General features: G+C 39.0%; 2 protein-coding genes across 2 annotated transcripts; both read right to left on the reverse strand.

Annotated features, from left to right (window-relative positions):
- Positions 1 to 4,758: 4,758 nt before the first annotated feature.
- LOC307109596 (olfactory receptor 52E5) lies at positions 4,759 to 5,700 on the reverse strand (the record flags this gene model as incomplete). Its single annotated transcript, XM_079788409.1, has 1 exon — positions 4,759 to 5,700. The coding sequence occupies one exon, from the start codon at positions 5,698 to 5,700 to the stop codon at positions 4,759 to 4,761; it is 942 nt and encodes a 313-aa protein (XP_079644535.1).
- A 6,182-nt stretch (positions 5,701 to 11,882) lies between these two features.
- Positions 11,883 to 12,819, reverse strand: LOC307109613 (olfactory receptor 52E4-like; the record flags this gene model as incomplete). The annotated part of the gene is given in 2 exon segments (XM_079788430.1): positions 11,883 to 12,062; positions 12,064 to 12,819. Coding segments are annotated over 2 exon segments (936 nt in total).
- Positions 12,820 to 16,081: the final 3,262 nt, after the last annotated feature.

The following is a 16,081-nucleotide window of genomic DNA, read 5'->3' on the forward strand; positions in this document are numbered from 1 at the left end:
TTGTTGTGTTCTGTTAGACCCAGAGACATAGCAAGCTGGGAGCATCAGGGAAGAATAGGAAAAAAGAGGCAACATTCACCTGAGGGAAAAGAACTATCCTTGTGGACAGTGGTAAGAGAAGAAAGGCCTACCTACATGAATGTTTAGTAATGATTAGTGATGAGGTGTAGGCACTGGTAGATCCTAGTTCTTTGGAGCAAGGAGGTAGGAGAGCAGAGTGTCAGGAGACAATGATCAAACATTGAGCCATGTGAGGTCCACCGGGTAGCAGTAGATGTCTTGTACACTATAAGGAACCACAGAAGATTTGAAACAGAGAGTTGATGTGCTATAGGACAAAGGTTAATCATGCATAAGGTATGAATAGTCCACAGGAGAAGTGATTACAGTCTGAACAAAGACCATACAAGTGGAGAAGAAAGGAAGTATTTGAAGGGTGGGAGGACTACAGAATTTAGTGTAAGAAAAGTTGAGGGAGCAGAGAAGGACTGGAGTTAAGAATATCACTGATGGTCTTTGAACTGATACAGGAAAGAAATATCCCTTTCAGATCTCCTATAGCACAGATATATTCTTTTGGGTAGTAATATAATTTCTGCTTTGTGTTAGAGTCTCTCTTAAATTTCTTAATAGCTGTGTCTATTTTTATTCTTTCTATCTGTATTCTACTCAGTGAAACCGAAGTCTCCTGATCTGAGAAATGAAGGATTGCTGGCTATCTGAGCATTGTTTTGATTTCAATGCTAAAATTCCAGCAATTTTTATCTATGGACTAATATTCATAAAGGTGCTGTTGTAGAGGTTTCTTGTTCTAAGCGCTAATGAAAAATGCATGGTCTCTGCCATAAGATACTGGCTGTCTGGAAATATGAGAAAAGTACTGAATTAACCAAACTTACAACAGAAGATCCAAACTCTAGAAAAAGAGTGATCACCTTGGCTCATAGATGAATTTGGACTAGTGTAGAAAGGAAGATTCTGACTCAACCAGACACAGAGCCTTGACCTCCTAGGCATGATGTGGGTGGGAGTCTTTGAGTCTACAAAAGTTCTGGGTGCACTACCCTTTATTATCACAGAATGACTCAGCCTCAGCTCTGAATGAAATAACAGCTTTAGGTCACTTTGTGCCAATCATACTCGTACCAGTATTTAAGCATTTTGGCAGTTTTGTCATCTATACCGCATCCTATTGAGAATTCAATTTTCTGTACATACCAGTTTCTACCTTCATCATTATCAACTTCATCATAATTTTCCTGATCCCAGCTTGAGACTCACCGTTTTCAGAAGCTTGCACAACTGCTGTTTCTGGCTCCTGGAGAAAGCACCGAAACTGGCCCTTCCAAAGGCTTTAGAGGCTGTTTTTATGGGCCCTGGCTCCACTACACTCCTTCCTTCCTCATTGTTTACAGGACATGTGTCCTAGTTAGGCACCTGTACCCTGAATCTCTGGTCTATTTCTCAAGAGAGTATATTATAAAAAGCTTAATTCAGCATTGTGACTAGAGGGAGGGAGGGGGGATCAAAGGCTCTTGGGGGAATCTAAATAAAGAAAAAGAAACTCTGGGAAAAGAATGGGGCAAGTTGAGTGATGAAGCTCTCTTCAGGAAAAGTTTATATGGATAGACCTGTGGGTAAGAACTGGAATAAGCTATCCTCAGCCCTGTAACTCTGTAGAGGGAGATTATAAAGGAATATCCCCAGCAATCAGAGGCGCATACAGCTCAAAGGACAACTGAGGCAGGCAGGGAGCACTTTCCCTCTGAGCCCTTCTCCTGCAAAGGGAACATAAGTCTGGACCCAAGTAAATCCCTGGGAGTGACCTTGTCTACACACATGGTCTAATGTTTAAATTTTACCTTTATGGCTTTTTTTTTTTTGGGGGGGGGGGGGTCTAAACTCTGTTTCCTCTGGAGAGCTGTAGAAAATGCAACTTAACAGTACTCACTTTCCACAGAGTAACACTTAGCATTGGTTCCTTGGGAAACAGTGGAATTGCCACGAGTATAGCCACCATTCTGAACTGATGCATAACAGGACCTGGAAAATAGCCTCTCCTGTTAAGGTCTCCAGATGATTGTTAGGACAGGAATATTCAGGCTAAAGTTAGGATCTTTTGTGCTTTGGGCACAGGAATTCTGGAGACAGGAGAGCAAGTGGAGTCTGGTTCTAGGTCTTACACGTTCCTACTCACAACTTCAAGGTAGAGATGTAATCCTGTTCCCTCGGTGCACTAATTTCTCTTTTGCCCTACCTCTATCTTGTTACTTAGAGGTCCTGAATGAAGCGTCAAAGACTTTGGTAGCATCCAATAAAATTGATTGACATTTCAATGAAGAAAACTATTCTATGAGTCAATCATCATTCAATAAAAGTATGCTGCTAGAGCATGCAGTTTACATTGGGGAAAATATCCTGGTACTCAAGCTTTTTAAAAACAAATAATGCCTCTCCACTCTCAAATCATAGGATGTAGCAAAGAGACAACTAGAGGCTTAAGTTTGAACCCTTGTCCTACCATTTCATGATTAGCTCTCCTTGGACAACTTCACAAGATCTCAGAAGCACAATTTTCTCATTTTAAATATGGGGATATTGAACCTTTTCACAGAGGGGTGTTTAAAGAATAAAATTGCTTTTACTTTTTCATTGAGTGAACATTATGACTCTATTTTGTTCAAAACACTATACTGCAGGTTAGACATAACGGTACATCAAAGGATGGTTTCTGCCACTTTAGAGAAGGAGAGCAAAACTTAAATCACACCAAGAATTACACTAGTGCCTTTGCTAGTTTGGTTCAATGCATAGAGCATTGGCCTGTGGACTGAAGGGTCCCAAGTTTGATTCCAGTCAAGGATACATGCCCAGGCTGTGAGCTCAATCCCCAGTAGGGGGCATGCAAGAGGCAGCCAGTCAATTATTCTCTTTCATCATTGATGTTTCTACCTCTCTCTCTCTCTCTCCCTTCCTCTCTGAAATCAATAAAAATATATTTAAAAAGAATTACGCTAGTAGTAATAATAATAATAATAATAATAATAATAATAGTACATCTTTATTTTATAAACTAGAGGTCTGGTGCATGAAAATTCGTGCACTGGAGGGGGTGTCCCTCAGCCTGGCCTGCCCCCTCTCACAGTCTGGGAGCCCTCAGGGGCGGGAGGTGACCCAGTGATCAGGGGAAGGTGATGCCCCCATCACACCTCTGCAGCTGCCACTGCAGGCAGTGCAAGCCTCAGCTGGCCCTGGTTACCTGAGCCTCGGGGGGCCCTGGGTGGCTGGGCAGCCACCATCTGAGGCTAGACAGCTGCCATTGGAGGCTTGCCTGTGCCTCGGGCTGGCCCTGGGTGGCTGGGGGACTGAGGGGACTGGGGGATTCTGGAGGCAAGCGTGAAGCATGGCCGGACCTGCCTGGGGGCAGGCCGGGCTGTGCTGTGCGCCTGCTCCCTGGCAGGGCTGAGGGGACTGGGTGCCACCATCTTTGAGGGGGGCAGTCAATTAGCATATTCCCTCCTTATTGGCTGTGGGTGCCACCATCTTTGTGAGGTCATGACAGTCAATTAGCATATTCCCTCTTTATTAAATAGGATATGTTTTCTTCATTTATTAGTTGAGTTTTATATTATCAAGTTGATATTATAAGAAATATTTAGTAAATAATTTTGAAAAGTTAATTGGAAAAACCTTAACTTATTTCTGATTTTAATAGCAAATATATAGTTAAAAAAAGAATTGTTCCATGTGAATAAACAGGATTTTGCCTTAACCAGTTTGGCTCAGTGGATAGAAAGTCAACTTGCAGACTAAAGGGTCTCAGGTTCGATTCCGGTCAAGGGCACGTACAAGGGCACGATCCCTGTTCCTCAATTCCTGTTCCCTTGTCAGGGTGCTTGCAGGAGGCAACCAATCAATGTGTTTCTCTCATATTGATGTTTCTCTCTTTCTGTCTCTCCCCCTCCCTTCCATTCTCTCTAAAAATCAACGGAAAAATATCCACACAAAAAACAGAATATTTATTTTGTTCTACAATTTAAAAACTAATTTACATTTAAAAATTTTTCACTAGCCTCAAAATTCATGGAGCTTACTGTATAATATTTATACATTAATTTATTGATATAGTGGATTTACATAATTTATGTATTTTGTAATTTTGAAACATTATTTTTCTCTGTAATTATTTGATGTAAGAAGAGTCTGATATAAGTTTAGAACCTAGAATGTAAAACTAGGGAGACTCTTAGTTGTTACATAATATTAGTGAAAAAATTTATCATTTTGAAGTCAATTTTCATTTATGTAAACGGACATTAATAGTGATATCTGTCTTTTAGGATCATTTTGAAAATTAAATGAATAGAAATAAAGCACTTGGCATTCAGTAAGAACTCTTCTAATTATATACATTATATTATTTAAAAAATATATAGTCAAATCAGCTTGTCAAATTTATTTATAATTTTTTTATCTGAATTTCTATATGTGGAAAGAAAAACTTGTATTTTTCTTTCTTCTGAATTTTTTCTTCTGTATTTTCCTATTTTCTAACCAGAATAATGTTAATTTTCTAAATTGTCAATGGAGAAACATTGAGGTGAGAGAGACACATCAACTGTTTGCCTCTGGCACCCGCCTGAACCAGGGGCAGGAAGCAAAGCTGAAACCCAAGTACGTGCCCTTGACCAGGAATCAAACCTGAGACCCTTCCGGGCCTGGGCCAACACTCTAACCACTTAGACACACCAGGCAGTGTCAATAACGTTTAGGGTTAAACATCCTTAGCACACGCTCTCTTATCTGTTTTGTTCTAACCCCATAGATTATAGGGTTCAGAGCAGGAGGAATAATCACGTACAGATTGGCCAGAAGTATGTGGATGTAATGAGGGATGTTATGACCAAAGCGATGTGTCATGAAGGAGAAAAGGGCTGGCAGGTAGAATGCTAACATGACACAGACATGGGAGCCACATGTGCTGAGAGCCTTGCGCCGGGCATCCCAGGATGGGAGATGGAAAACTGCTCGGAGGATTTGAACATAGGAAAATCCAATTATAGAAAGGTCAATGTATCCCACTGAGAAAGCAATCAAGCCATAGATAACATTGACCCTAATACTGGCACAAGCCAATTTTGCTAAGCCCATGTGTTCACAATAGGTGTGAGGGATAATGCGCACACCACAGAATGGCAATCTCAGGATGAGAAATATAAATGGAGTCACAAACACCAAAGTCCTGACTATGATGACTAGGCCTAGGATGGCTATCACCTTATTGGTGAGGATTATGCTATATCTGAGGGGGTTGCAGATGGCAATATAGCGATCTATGGCCATGACCGTCAGCACCACGGACTCCAGACCAGTGCATATATGGATAGTGTACATTTGCGTGATGCAAGCACCAAATACAATGTCCCTGAGGTTGAACCAGAAAATACCCAGCATCTTGGGGATGGTGGCTGTGGACAAGCCAAGATCAGTGCAGGCCAACATGGCCAAGAAGTAAAACATGGGTTGGTGTAGGCTGCGTTCAGTCTGGATCACAAAGAGGATAGTGATGTTCCCCAGGAGGGCTATTAGATACACTGCAAAGAAGGGGAAGCCGATCCAGATGTGCACATCTTCCAGCCCTGGAATGCCCATCAGAAGGAAGGAAGGAGGGTGGAACTGGGTATTGTTGGTATGCAGCATATCAGTGCGAATTGGTTATAGACACATTTCTTGCAGGAGTTTTCTTTCTTCCAGTGAGAAAACCTAACCTCCTTTATAGCATGATGCCTATTTTCTGGAGAAACAGAAAAGCCATTCTTTAATTCCATAATACAGCAGAGGAGACCTAGAGAGGGAATAGGGGCCACAGTTAAAAAAAGACACTCTCACTTTAAAGTATTTGCTTCATCTACCTAAAAAACCACGCAGAAAATATTCAAATACAACAACTCTGCACTTCTCATGTCTTTCTTCCCTTCAGTCTCTAAGGAAAAATCTGTGTACTGCATTAAATTCACAAATATCTGTTGTTAATTATATATGTTAATCAGGAAGTTAAGCATAAATAAGATGGAGTGTGTGTGCGTGCATGTGTGTGTATGTGTGTGTTCATGTGTGTGTGTGTAAAATATCACTGGACTGGAATTGAGGTAGAGATAATGACTCAGCTGGTCTGGTGGTTCAAGGGAATTATATATTCTTGCAAAGTATGAAAAATTTAAAAAAATCTATGTGGGAGAGAACCCAGTAAAGGTGAAGAACTGGATAGTTGGTGTTTGGATCTGAATTGAGGAATGGAATTAAGACATTTAGACACATTAGGAGGCTATTATATAATTACAGCAAAACAGCAATTTTTCCTAGCAAAGTCTTAGTTCCTGGGGAATGCTTTCTGAGGAAGTGCTAACTAACTTGATAGCTGATGGATGAGAATTCACTAAGAAGTGGAAGAGGGAATTGAGCAGAGAAAATATTGCTAGTTCATAGGAACAGAGGATGCAGAGACTGTGTGATGGGATTATATAGGTCCATGCAGTTGATTTTAAGGAGTTTTATCTTCATCCTAGAAACAATGGGAAGAAACTGGGATTTTAAGCTGCAGTGTAGCATGATCGAATTTGCATTTCAAAAACATCACTCTGGTTGCAATGTCAAAAATTATTAAAGGCAGCAAGTGCATTTGTAGTCAGATCAGTTAGATTATCACAGGTGTCCAGGTTGAAGACAATGTTATCTTGTACCATGTTTTTAGTGACTGCTTGGAGCAGGTCAACTTTCTAAGTGTTTAATAGTATTAGTCTTCAGAAATAGCTACCAAACCTATTTTTCTTCCCCTTCACAACTAATGTGTTAATTAAGATGTTTACAATCTTTTATCTAACTTTTTCCTATAATTATTTCCTCTTCACCAATGGGCCTCGCAGTGCTTTTCCTTTGGAAAACATGTGACTGATCAATACAAAGTGGGGCAACAGTAGGTTTACAGTTGTGAGTACGCAGAACAGTTTATTCTTGTATTATTATTTATTAATTATTGTATTATTTTCCATTTGAATAACTGTAGACTTACCTTTTCCCCACCCTGTATAATCCCACTAATAAAACGTGGATAAGTAGTAGTGATTCACACACTAAGGTTTTTTATGTTTAATAAGCTTGTCCATGTATATTTTCTTTTTTAAAAAATATTTTTAACTGATTTCAGAGAGGAAGGGAGAGGAAGAGAGAGATAGAAACATCAGTGATAAGAAAGAATCATTGATCAGCTGCCTCCTGCATGCCCCACACTGGGGATCGAGCCCACAATCAGGGCATTCCCCTGACCGGTAATCAAACTGTGACCTCTTGGTTTATATGTTGATACTCAACCACTGAATCATGCTGGCTGGGCAACAACCAATTCTTCCATGTATATTTTCTAAGTTTGCCTTTATCAGGGGATTCTGTGCAGAACTGCGGAGAGGGATTGAGGACTTACACATAGTTTGAGAAGTCCTCTGTTAAATTGCCATCAAAGGAGGGACATAGGTGGGCTACATGAAATTCATTGGATAAAGTCAAATGGTGGGAAACCCCTGGGATTGGACAAAAAGTAAAATGATGGACACATACTTAGGTGGGTACAGGAACAATTAACAGGATAATGAAGGAATTTGAGGCATCTGTCCTGGCGCCTACCACATTTGGTTGTGCCCCAGGGGCTCCAGCAAAAGAAGGAAGTTACAAGTTACCCAGACATCTCACAGATATGTTATCTTAGAGGCGAAAAGGCAAATGGGCTCAGGAAAGAAGATCTAAGTTGATCTTTGTCAGGGAAGGTATCAGCTTAGGAATGACTGCCCACTATAACCTGTTTGTAGTTAAATATTTAATTTTCAAACCATCCTTTGTGGTTATTCCAGGTCTCTGAGTTTGCAAGACTGCCACACAGGCCTTCCCTGAGCTTGTCAGGTTAGCATGTGGCTCCTTTCGTCCACAATTCCTTATGGTGGCACTTGGGGTGGGCAAGGAGTGTGGAGGTTATTAACATGTCTTGATTTCTTATATTGTTACTGCTCCCAATTACTTACATTTTATTCCCTCTATATTTAGGATAATCTATAAACTTACCACCACTACCACTCTCTGCCCTCATCTGTTATAGAAGTTTCCAGTTATTAATCTTTAATTCATATGACAAATATTTATAGAGTACTTACTATCTGCCAAATACTGCTCAAAAATAGAAGTAAGTAGGGAAGAAAAAACCTCATTTGTGCTAGCTATTAAGAGTTAGCATTGGCCGAAACCGGTTTGGCTCAGTGGATAGAGCGTCGGCCTGCGGACTCTGGGGTCCCGGGTTCGATTCCGGTCAAGGGCATGTGCGTTGGTTGTGGGCACATCCCCAGTGGGGTGTGTGCAGGAGGCAGCTGATCGATGATTCTCTCTCATCGATGTTTCTAGCTCTCTATCCCTCTCCCTTCCTCTCTGTAAAAAATCAATAAAATATATTAAAAAAAAAAGAGTTAGCATTGGTATTTCCTCTTGTGTTTTCAAACAACATTCTTTATTCATATATTTGCATCTACATGGATGTTCCTGGGTTTGTTGATAGCTGTTTATTTAGCACAGTGAGTGTTTTACTGTGTGCTTCTGTGTTAGCAAATGACATGCGGTAATAAATCCAGTTATTGTCAACATAACCCCTTTCTCGTTTGCTACATTGCTTGGAGATGGCTCTATCTAAATACTCTGGCTGAGTCACAGGAGCTCCATCACTCACACAAATCACTTTATTTACTTTCACTGTGAACCCTCTTTCAGCATAACCAGGAGCTGACTCACTTACCTCTGCCCAGCATCTGAGAAATCGTTTGGGAAGAACTAGTTGCCACCGACTGCAACCTGAGCGTGACTGCATTCTCAATAGCTAGGGCCAAGTAGTTATACTGAACTCTAGTCCCCTGGGAAGGGTCTCCACACAGTGGGATGTGTCCCTGGGCATAGGGTAATGGGACAGAAAATTTCCATATTCCTCAGGATCAAGCTCTATGATTCTGGTCAGAGATACCTTCTGGTTATAGGTGATTTGGAATTTGCATCCTGCAGCAAGTATCCTCCCCAAATAAGTCCCAGGAGTCTAGTCAGTCAGAGGCATAATGGCCAACACTTTAAACCTCACTATGGTACCAGGTGAATAGTAACTTATGAAAGGCAGGCAGTGAACACAGGGCAAGAGCACCATAGAAAACCCCCACCATCTCCTCAGAAATATATGTACACTTAGTAAATGGCAGAGCCAGAATTCTAATGTAATTTTCCAAATCCTGAGCTATCCCTGTTTTAAGAATTGCATTAGATAATTTGTTGTGAGAATACAATGCTTTGAATACTATGTATAATATTAACAGACATGAAAATAAATATAATTGCACAAAGGAAAACCAGCTTATCATACATACTAAGAACATGACCTTTTTGTCCACTTATTTGTTCTGTGACCTTGGCCAATTTAATTTGCCATTCATAGCCTTGACTTTCTTACAGGCAAAATGAGAAAAATTATATTGACTTACAGGATTGTTTTAGTGATATAATAGGATAAGGCCTAGAAAGTAGCCAGCAACTGTTTATTATAAATTAATTAATAAACACATATCTTCCCTGTGATAATAGCTGAGCGATGTTGAACACATATCTTAACTTTTCTGAGGCTTATGTTACCCCTATATATTCAAAAGGCTAATGAAAATGACCATACACATTTCACATGTTTTCCCCCCCCAAATTAAGTGAGATAATTCATTTAACTAAAATAGCAACATTTGAAAACAGATCCAAGCTATTATTAAAATGGATATCACCTTTATTACTTATATGAAACAGATGTGCTTTTTTGGTGTTGATTTTGAATAGAAAAACTCTATTTTTTAGTTCACTAGATTGCTCATATAAACAATTTATTTGTTTAAGAAATGTATTTAATTTCACCACTAGATGTCAGTAATGCTCATATGACAAGCAAATATTCCTTGACCCAACCTACATTTACTAAGCTTCTGCCATGAGTTAGATAACACACTAATTAGGTGCTCAATGAATATAAGCCAAATCAATACAAGTGTGTTTGTCATTTTAGCATTTTATGTAATGGTCAAATCAACTACATTCTTGAACAAATAACAAAAGATCTCATGTGAGCTATCAGGATGGCTAACTTAAGTTTTCAAGGTATTTTCTACATATATATCTTTACGTGTATAACTCCAAAGTTAATAACTATCTTCTCTTCAGGGAGCCTTGATTTGTTTTGTAATAAATGAATTTAAAGAAACAAAAGTCAATGCCTCTTCTTAATTATTTCTAATACTAGAGGCCTGGTGCATAAAATTTGTGCACTCAGGGGGGGGGGGGGGCCCTCTCGCAGTCCAGGAGCCTTCAGGGGATGTCTGACTGATGGCTTAGGCCCTGACATCCGGCAGTCGGACATCTGGCAGTCGGACATCCTTAGCGCTGCCACGGAGGCGGGAGAGGCTGCTGCATTTGCCTGCCGTAAGTCAGGCTTCTGGTTGAGCGGCGTTTCCCCTGTGGGAGAGCACTGACCACCAAGGGACAGCTCCTGTGTTGAGCATCTCCCCCCTGGTGGTCAGTGCGCGTCATAGTGACCAGTCGTTTTGCAGTTTGGTTGATTTGCATATTAGCCTTTTATTATATAGGATTCTCTACAAAATCTGATATATCTGGCTATACATTTTTATATCAATGTTTTTGAATTTCATTATCAGTTAAAGCTTTAGAAAGCTCAATATTTTCCTCAATACCCATAAATCTTATAAAACATATAAAAATACTCCTGGCATACCAGTTTTTTTCCTTTTTATCCTACTTTGGGCCTTAGAGAGAGAATACTCTAAAATTATGTGAGTCTGTCTAGGAATACAAACATAGAACATGGATGGCAATTACATGATTATTTTATTCCTTCTTTTAAAATATTTTAATCCCCAAAGAAAACATGCTAGTTTTGATTTCAAAGTGTATTCGTCTGCATGATTTTTAAAAAATAAGTATTATTTTAGATAACTGTCTAACAGCATAGAAAGAAATTTAAATATCTTCTAAGGGAACTCTATGAAAAAAAAGAGAGACAATAAGGTGAATAATTATTAGACAACTGTGGCTCTATTCTCATTACATGTCTTTTCCCACTGCACTACCACTGTATATTATGCCTGGGACAATATTTTTGTGAGGTCACTGACCATTTGACTAAAAAAAATGTATTACAAAATTCATGGACCTATGTGATATATAATAATTTATGAATGAAAACTTAGACTAATGTGTAGAAGTAATTATATATTTGATTGTTGTTCAATCACTCTATGTAAAGATTCTTTCTAGTGTTCAGGCATTTATCCTTTTCTGTTTAGTCTCATAAACCATCTATTTATATTATTTTATTGTCAAAATAGACCATTTCTGGACATTTCAATTCTTCTGCTACAATAACACTGTAACTACTTACAATAGCTTTTCAGAACAATATAAATCGTCTTGCTTCTAGCAGTCCCAAATTCTATTTATTCATTAGGTCAGTGTTCCTTCAGGGTCTAAACTGACCTAGAGAGAAGCTATATGGAGAAATGGGGAGAGTTCACACCCTTTTCCACCAGCCATTCTCTTGCCTCTTGAATATCTTCCTTTTCCATTTGTGCAGTTACATGGGGGTGGGTGAGCAGAGTGGGCAGCAAAAGTAGCTTTGCTCTATCTGTCAATCCCAAACCACTTTCAATAAAAATGAAAAATCTGGCCACTACTATCCAATATAATAGAAAATTTAAAACAATGTTCAGATTAAATATAGGTAGTATGTGGATATATTTCTCCAATCTTTACAAATATTATTTCTGTACAAATATCTTTACAACCCGCCCTCGGATTTGCTTGGTCCTGATTCCATAAATGACCGGATTAAGAGCGGGTGGGACAACCATGTATACATTAGCCAAAAGAATGTGGATATAATGTGGAATGTTTTGACCAAAGCGGTGTGTCGTAAAAGAAAAAAATGCTGGTGTATTTTAAGCACAGCATGACACAGACATGTGAACCACAGGTATTGAGAGCCTTTAGTTGGGCTTCCTGAGAAGGAAGGCGGAAAACAGCTTGAACGATAAGCACACAAGAAGAGGCAATTAGGATCACATCTACAATGATATTAGAAACCACCATTAGCCCATAGATAATGTTGATCTTGATGGGTGCACAGGCCAACCTGATAAGACCCATGTGCTCACAGTATGTGTGAGGGATGATATAATGTCCACAGAAGGGCAGCCTCAGGATGAGAAACACAAATGGAGTCACAAGGAGTAAATTTCTTCCAACAACAACAGAGAGTAGGATGCTGATTGTTTTATTGGTGAGGATCATTGTGTACTGGAGAGGGTTGCAGATGGCAACAAAGCGGTCATAAGCCATGGCCACCAGTAGAACTGTCTCCATGCCTGTAAACATGTGTATAAAGAACATCTGAGCTAGGCAACTCCCAAAGCTGATTTCTTGGAGGTTGAACCAGAAGATGGCCAGCATTTTGGGGATGGTAGATGTGGAGAGACCCAGGTCAATCATAGACAACATGGCCAGGAAGTAGAACATGGGCTGGTGGAGACTATGTTCAGTCTTGATCACAAAGAGAATGGTGATGTTCCCCACTAGGGCGATCAGGTACATAATACAGAATGGGAAAGCAATCCATATATGCACAGTTTCTAGTCCTGATATTCCTAGCAGGAGAAAGAAGGGGGGATGGAACTGGGTATCATTGAAAGAAGACATTCTCTTAGCAAGTGTCATTGAATTCCTGTTATGGAGTAGGATCTCACTTTCTTTAAGATATTTTCTTGTCAAGATCCTGGAAAGATGAAAAGACCTCTAACCAGTATGCTGGAAAGAATGGTAGAAGCAATTAATTTACAAACATTGGAGATTCTCTTTTTTTCCAGAGGATAGTTGATCAATTTTCTCAATACACATTATAGACAATATGTCCATGGCTTTATTTTTTCCAATATCTGAGATATTGAAGGAATTGTGAATATTTCAAAAAGTAGGGTATACTTACATTTCCTTTCATTTCTTTTTAAAAGTGTGCACTTGGTTACTTTTGGGAAATTACTATACACAGTGGTTCTCAAAGACAGTGTGGTGTTAAAGAATCCTAAGTCTAAAGGGGGGAAGGAGGGAATGGGAGATAGCTATAATACTTTCAACAGTAAAATATATATTTAAAAAATGAATCCTAAGTCTAAATGAGAATAATTGACTTATACCATTGTCTATGTTTTGATATAATATAAATGTAGGAATTTACCTCATGGATATGATATGTTCATACAACATAAAGGAGGTTGCTATTTTTGATGCTTCCTAATCTTATGGAATGGCTTGGTTTTTAATCCCATATTTCCAGACTTCTGTTTATTCTGTGATTCCCTGATGGTCTTCCAGTAAATTATCCTTGGTTTATCAGTTAAATCATGTCCATCTTTATTACAATCTATAACACTAATAATTAACATACAAAAATCATACCTATGTCCTGAAATTATGCCTATATTTGGGTATGAATAGATAGAATATCTAGTGAATCTTCCTCAACTCCCCAAAGTAACAAAGAAAATTATTTTAATTTTTGTGTGTCTCTAAGATTTTGTACAATTCTGCATCATCTAACATGACATGACTTAATTTATGTATTTACCTATTGTCTACTAACAGAAATGTTGCTATTGGGGGCAAAGAACCAGGAGATATTAATTTTAATATCCCCAAAACTGCCATATGAAGATATGATGTCCATTTTTTAAAGAATTTTGCTGTTGAATAGAATCAGGATTTGTATAAGTGTGTGTATATGTGAATGTATACACATGTGAGTGTGTGTGTAAATCAGGGGGGAGGAGTAAGAGAAGGAAAGGGAGGGAGGGAGGGAGGGAGGGAGGGAGAGAGAGAGAGAGAGAGAGAGAGAGAGAGAGAGAGAGAGAGAGGTTTTATTATGAATGTGGTTGCATATACCTTTGCCAGGTAGTTATTTCACAGTAGAAATGCCCAGGCAAGGGAGTTAAAAATCCTCTATTCCACAATAGAGGAAGAAAAAGAGCATCTCTGGTATCCAAAGAAGCTGGAGAGAAAATTGTCAATGTGCTTGCCAGTATTTAGGGGAGGAACCAGGCTGATAAATTAGAGGGCTTGTAGAAATTTACTTGGAAGAGTCTGAGGAAACAGGATGATAACATCAAGAGACATGCAGTCCAGAGTCAGCCTCATCTTTAAGGTGGCTATTTCTCAACACATGCCATTTTATTAGCTAAGGAGAATTTCCAGGGCAGTGGCCAAGGATACTCTACTCTGACAGTGGAGTTCAAATTCAACAGGACATCCACCCTCTCACAGTTTGGGTTAGAATGCTTGTTTTCTTGCTGCTGCAGCTGTGTGCCACAAACAATGCCAAACAGTGTGGCCAATAAGCTCAAGGGTCATTCCTGAAGGGCAAGGTAATAGTTTATCTTTTTCTCGATATGCAAATCGTCAAAGAGCTCAGTCCCAGGGTTCATTTCAAAAGCTCAATTGATAATAGTTAAAGAGATTTTTCCCAGTTAGTACCCATCCACAGTGAATTCATTGAAGTCGTAATTTTTCCTTTATCTACTAGCTCTTTCTCCCACTGACTCTTCTCTGTAGAATTTCAAAACCCCTGCCCATGCATCCTTACCTTTCTAATATTTCCTCTTCCAGTCCTCACTTAGAGCTATATCTCAACATAAGCCCAGGTGCTTAAACATGGTGACTGGAACCCCTGCAAGCCTCCAGGTCCCAAGTTTGTCCTGTCACATGGAGAAAATCTTTATAGAGAAGTGGGGATATCCCTGTAGCCTTCAGACATAAACATGGGCTCATGGGTCATTAAGTTCATCTAACAATTTGTTCCTCCCTGCTGCATCTGCAGAAAACGTCACTATACCAGATATAGCTTTGTAGCTCAGGGGAAGGGAAGTCTCATGAGCTGTTAGAGCACTATCTTGAAGGGAAAGGGATCTGTATGGAGGATGATACTTATTCTACCCTCTTTAGAAGCCATGAAAATATTAAGTTTATACCATTAAACTTCAAAAAGTGACTTCTTAGGTAACTGTCCTTAGCAACTCTTCTGCATTATTTAATGTAAATAAGTAAATCCTGATGCAGTTGAGCATTGTTACAACTATCAAAAGATGAAGAAGATCCCCGAAATAGACACATTAGTCTCTGTGGTAGCAACTCTGTTTTTTGACAGTGTTCATACATGTAGATAACAGTAACAACTTTCTTCCAACCCAGCTAGATTCTCCTTCCCAACCTGTAAATAATGATAAATAGATAGAGTCTTTGGAGTAGGGCTTTCCTGTGTTTTAGATCTTTTGGAGGAAGATGAAGAAAACTCCATATTCTCATGAGAAAACAGAATCCAGGTAGAGCTCAAGATCTAGAGTTTTCTTTGCATCTCCCTTCCTGGGTAATGATGGAGGAGACCTGTTAGTACCAGGACATACCATAGATCATGGCTTTCTTGAGTACAGATAGAAAAACATTGAGGGATAATTGAATACATTAGACAGTCAGTTTTATAAAAAAATTATTTTTAATTATAATTGACATAAAATATTAGTTTCATGTGTACAACATACAGAGTCAACATTTATATACCTTATGAAGTGATCACCATGACAAGTCTAGTAATCATCTGTCACTGTACATAATTATTTCAACAGTATTGATGATATTCCTTATGCTATAAATTACATCCCTATAATTTATTTTATAACTGGAAGTTTGTAAATCTTTATCCCCTTCATTTCCTTTTCCAGTTTTTATTTTTTATCTTCTAAGTTCAGACAATTTCAAGTTGTTATTAGAGAGAAGATAATGCTGTCTATCCCAAAAGAAATTCTGGTTCTATCTGATATCTTCTCATTTCATTATTCTCTTTTTGATTAATGAGAAGCTTACTCCCTAGTTTCTGTTCACTCCCTCATGGAGTACATAATCCCCACTGTATCAA

This window comes from Cnephaeus nilssonii (genome assembly GCF_951640355.1).
Source record: "Cnephaeus nilssonii genome assembly, chromosome: 13".
In the NCBI taxonomy this organism is placed as follows: domain Eukaryota; kingdom Metazoa; phylum Chordata; class Mammalia; order Chiroptera; family Vespertilionidae; genus Cnephaeus; species Cnephaeus nilssonii.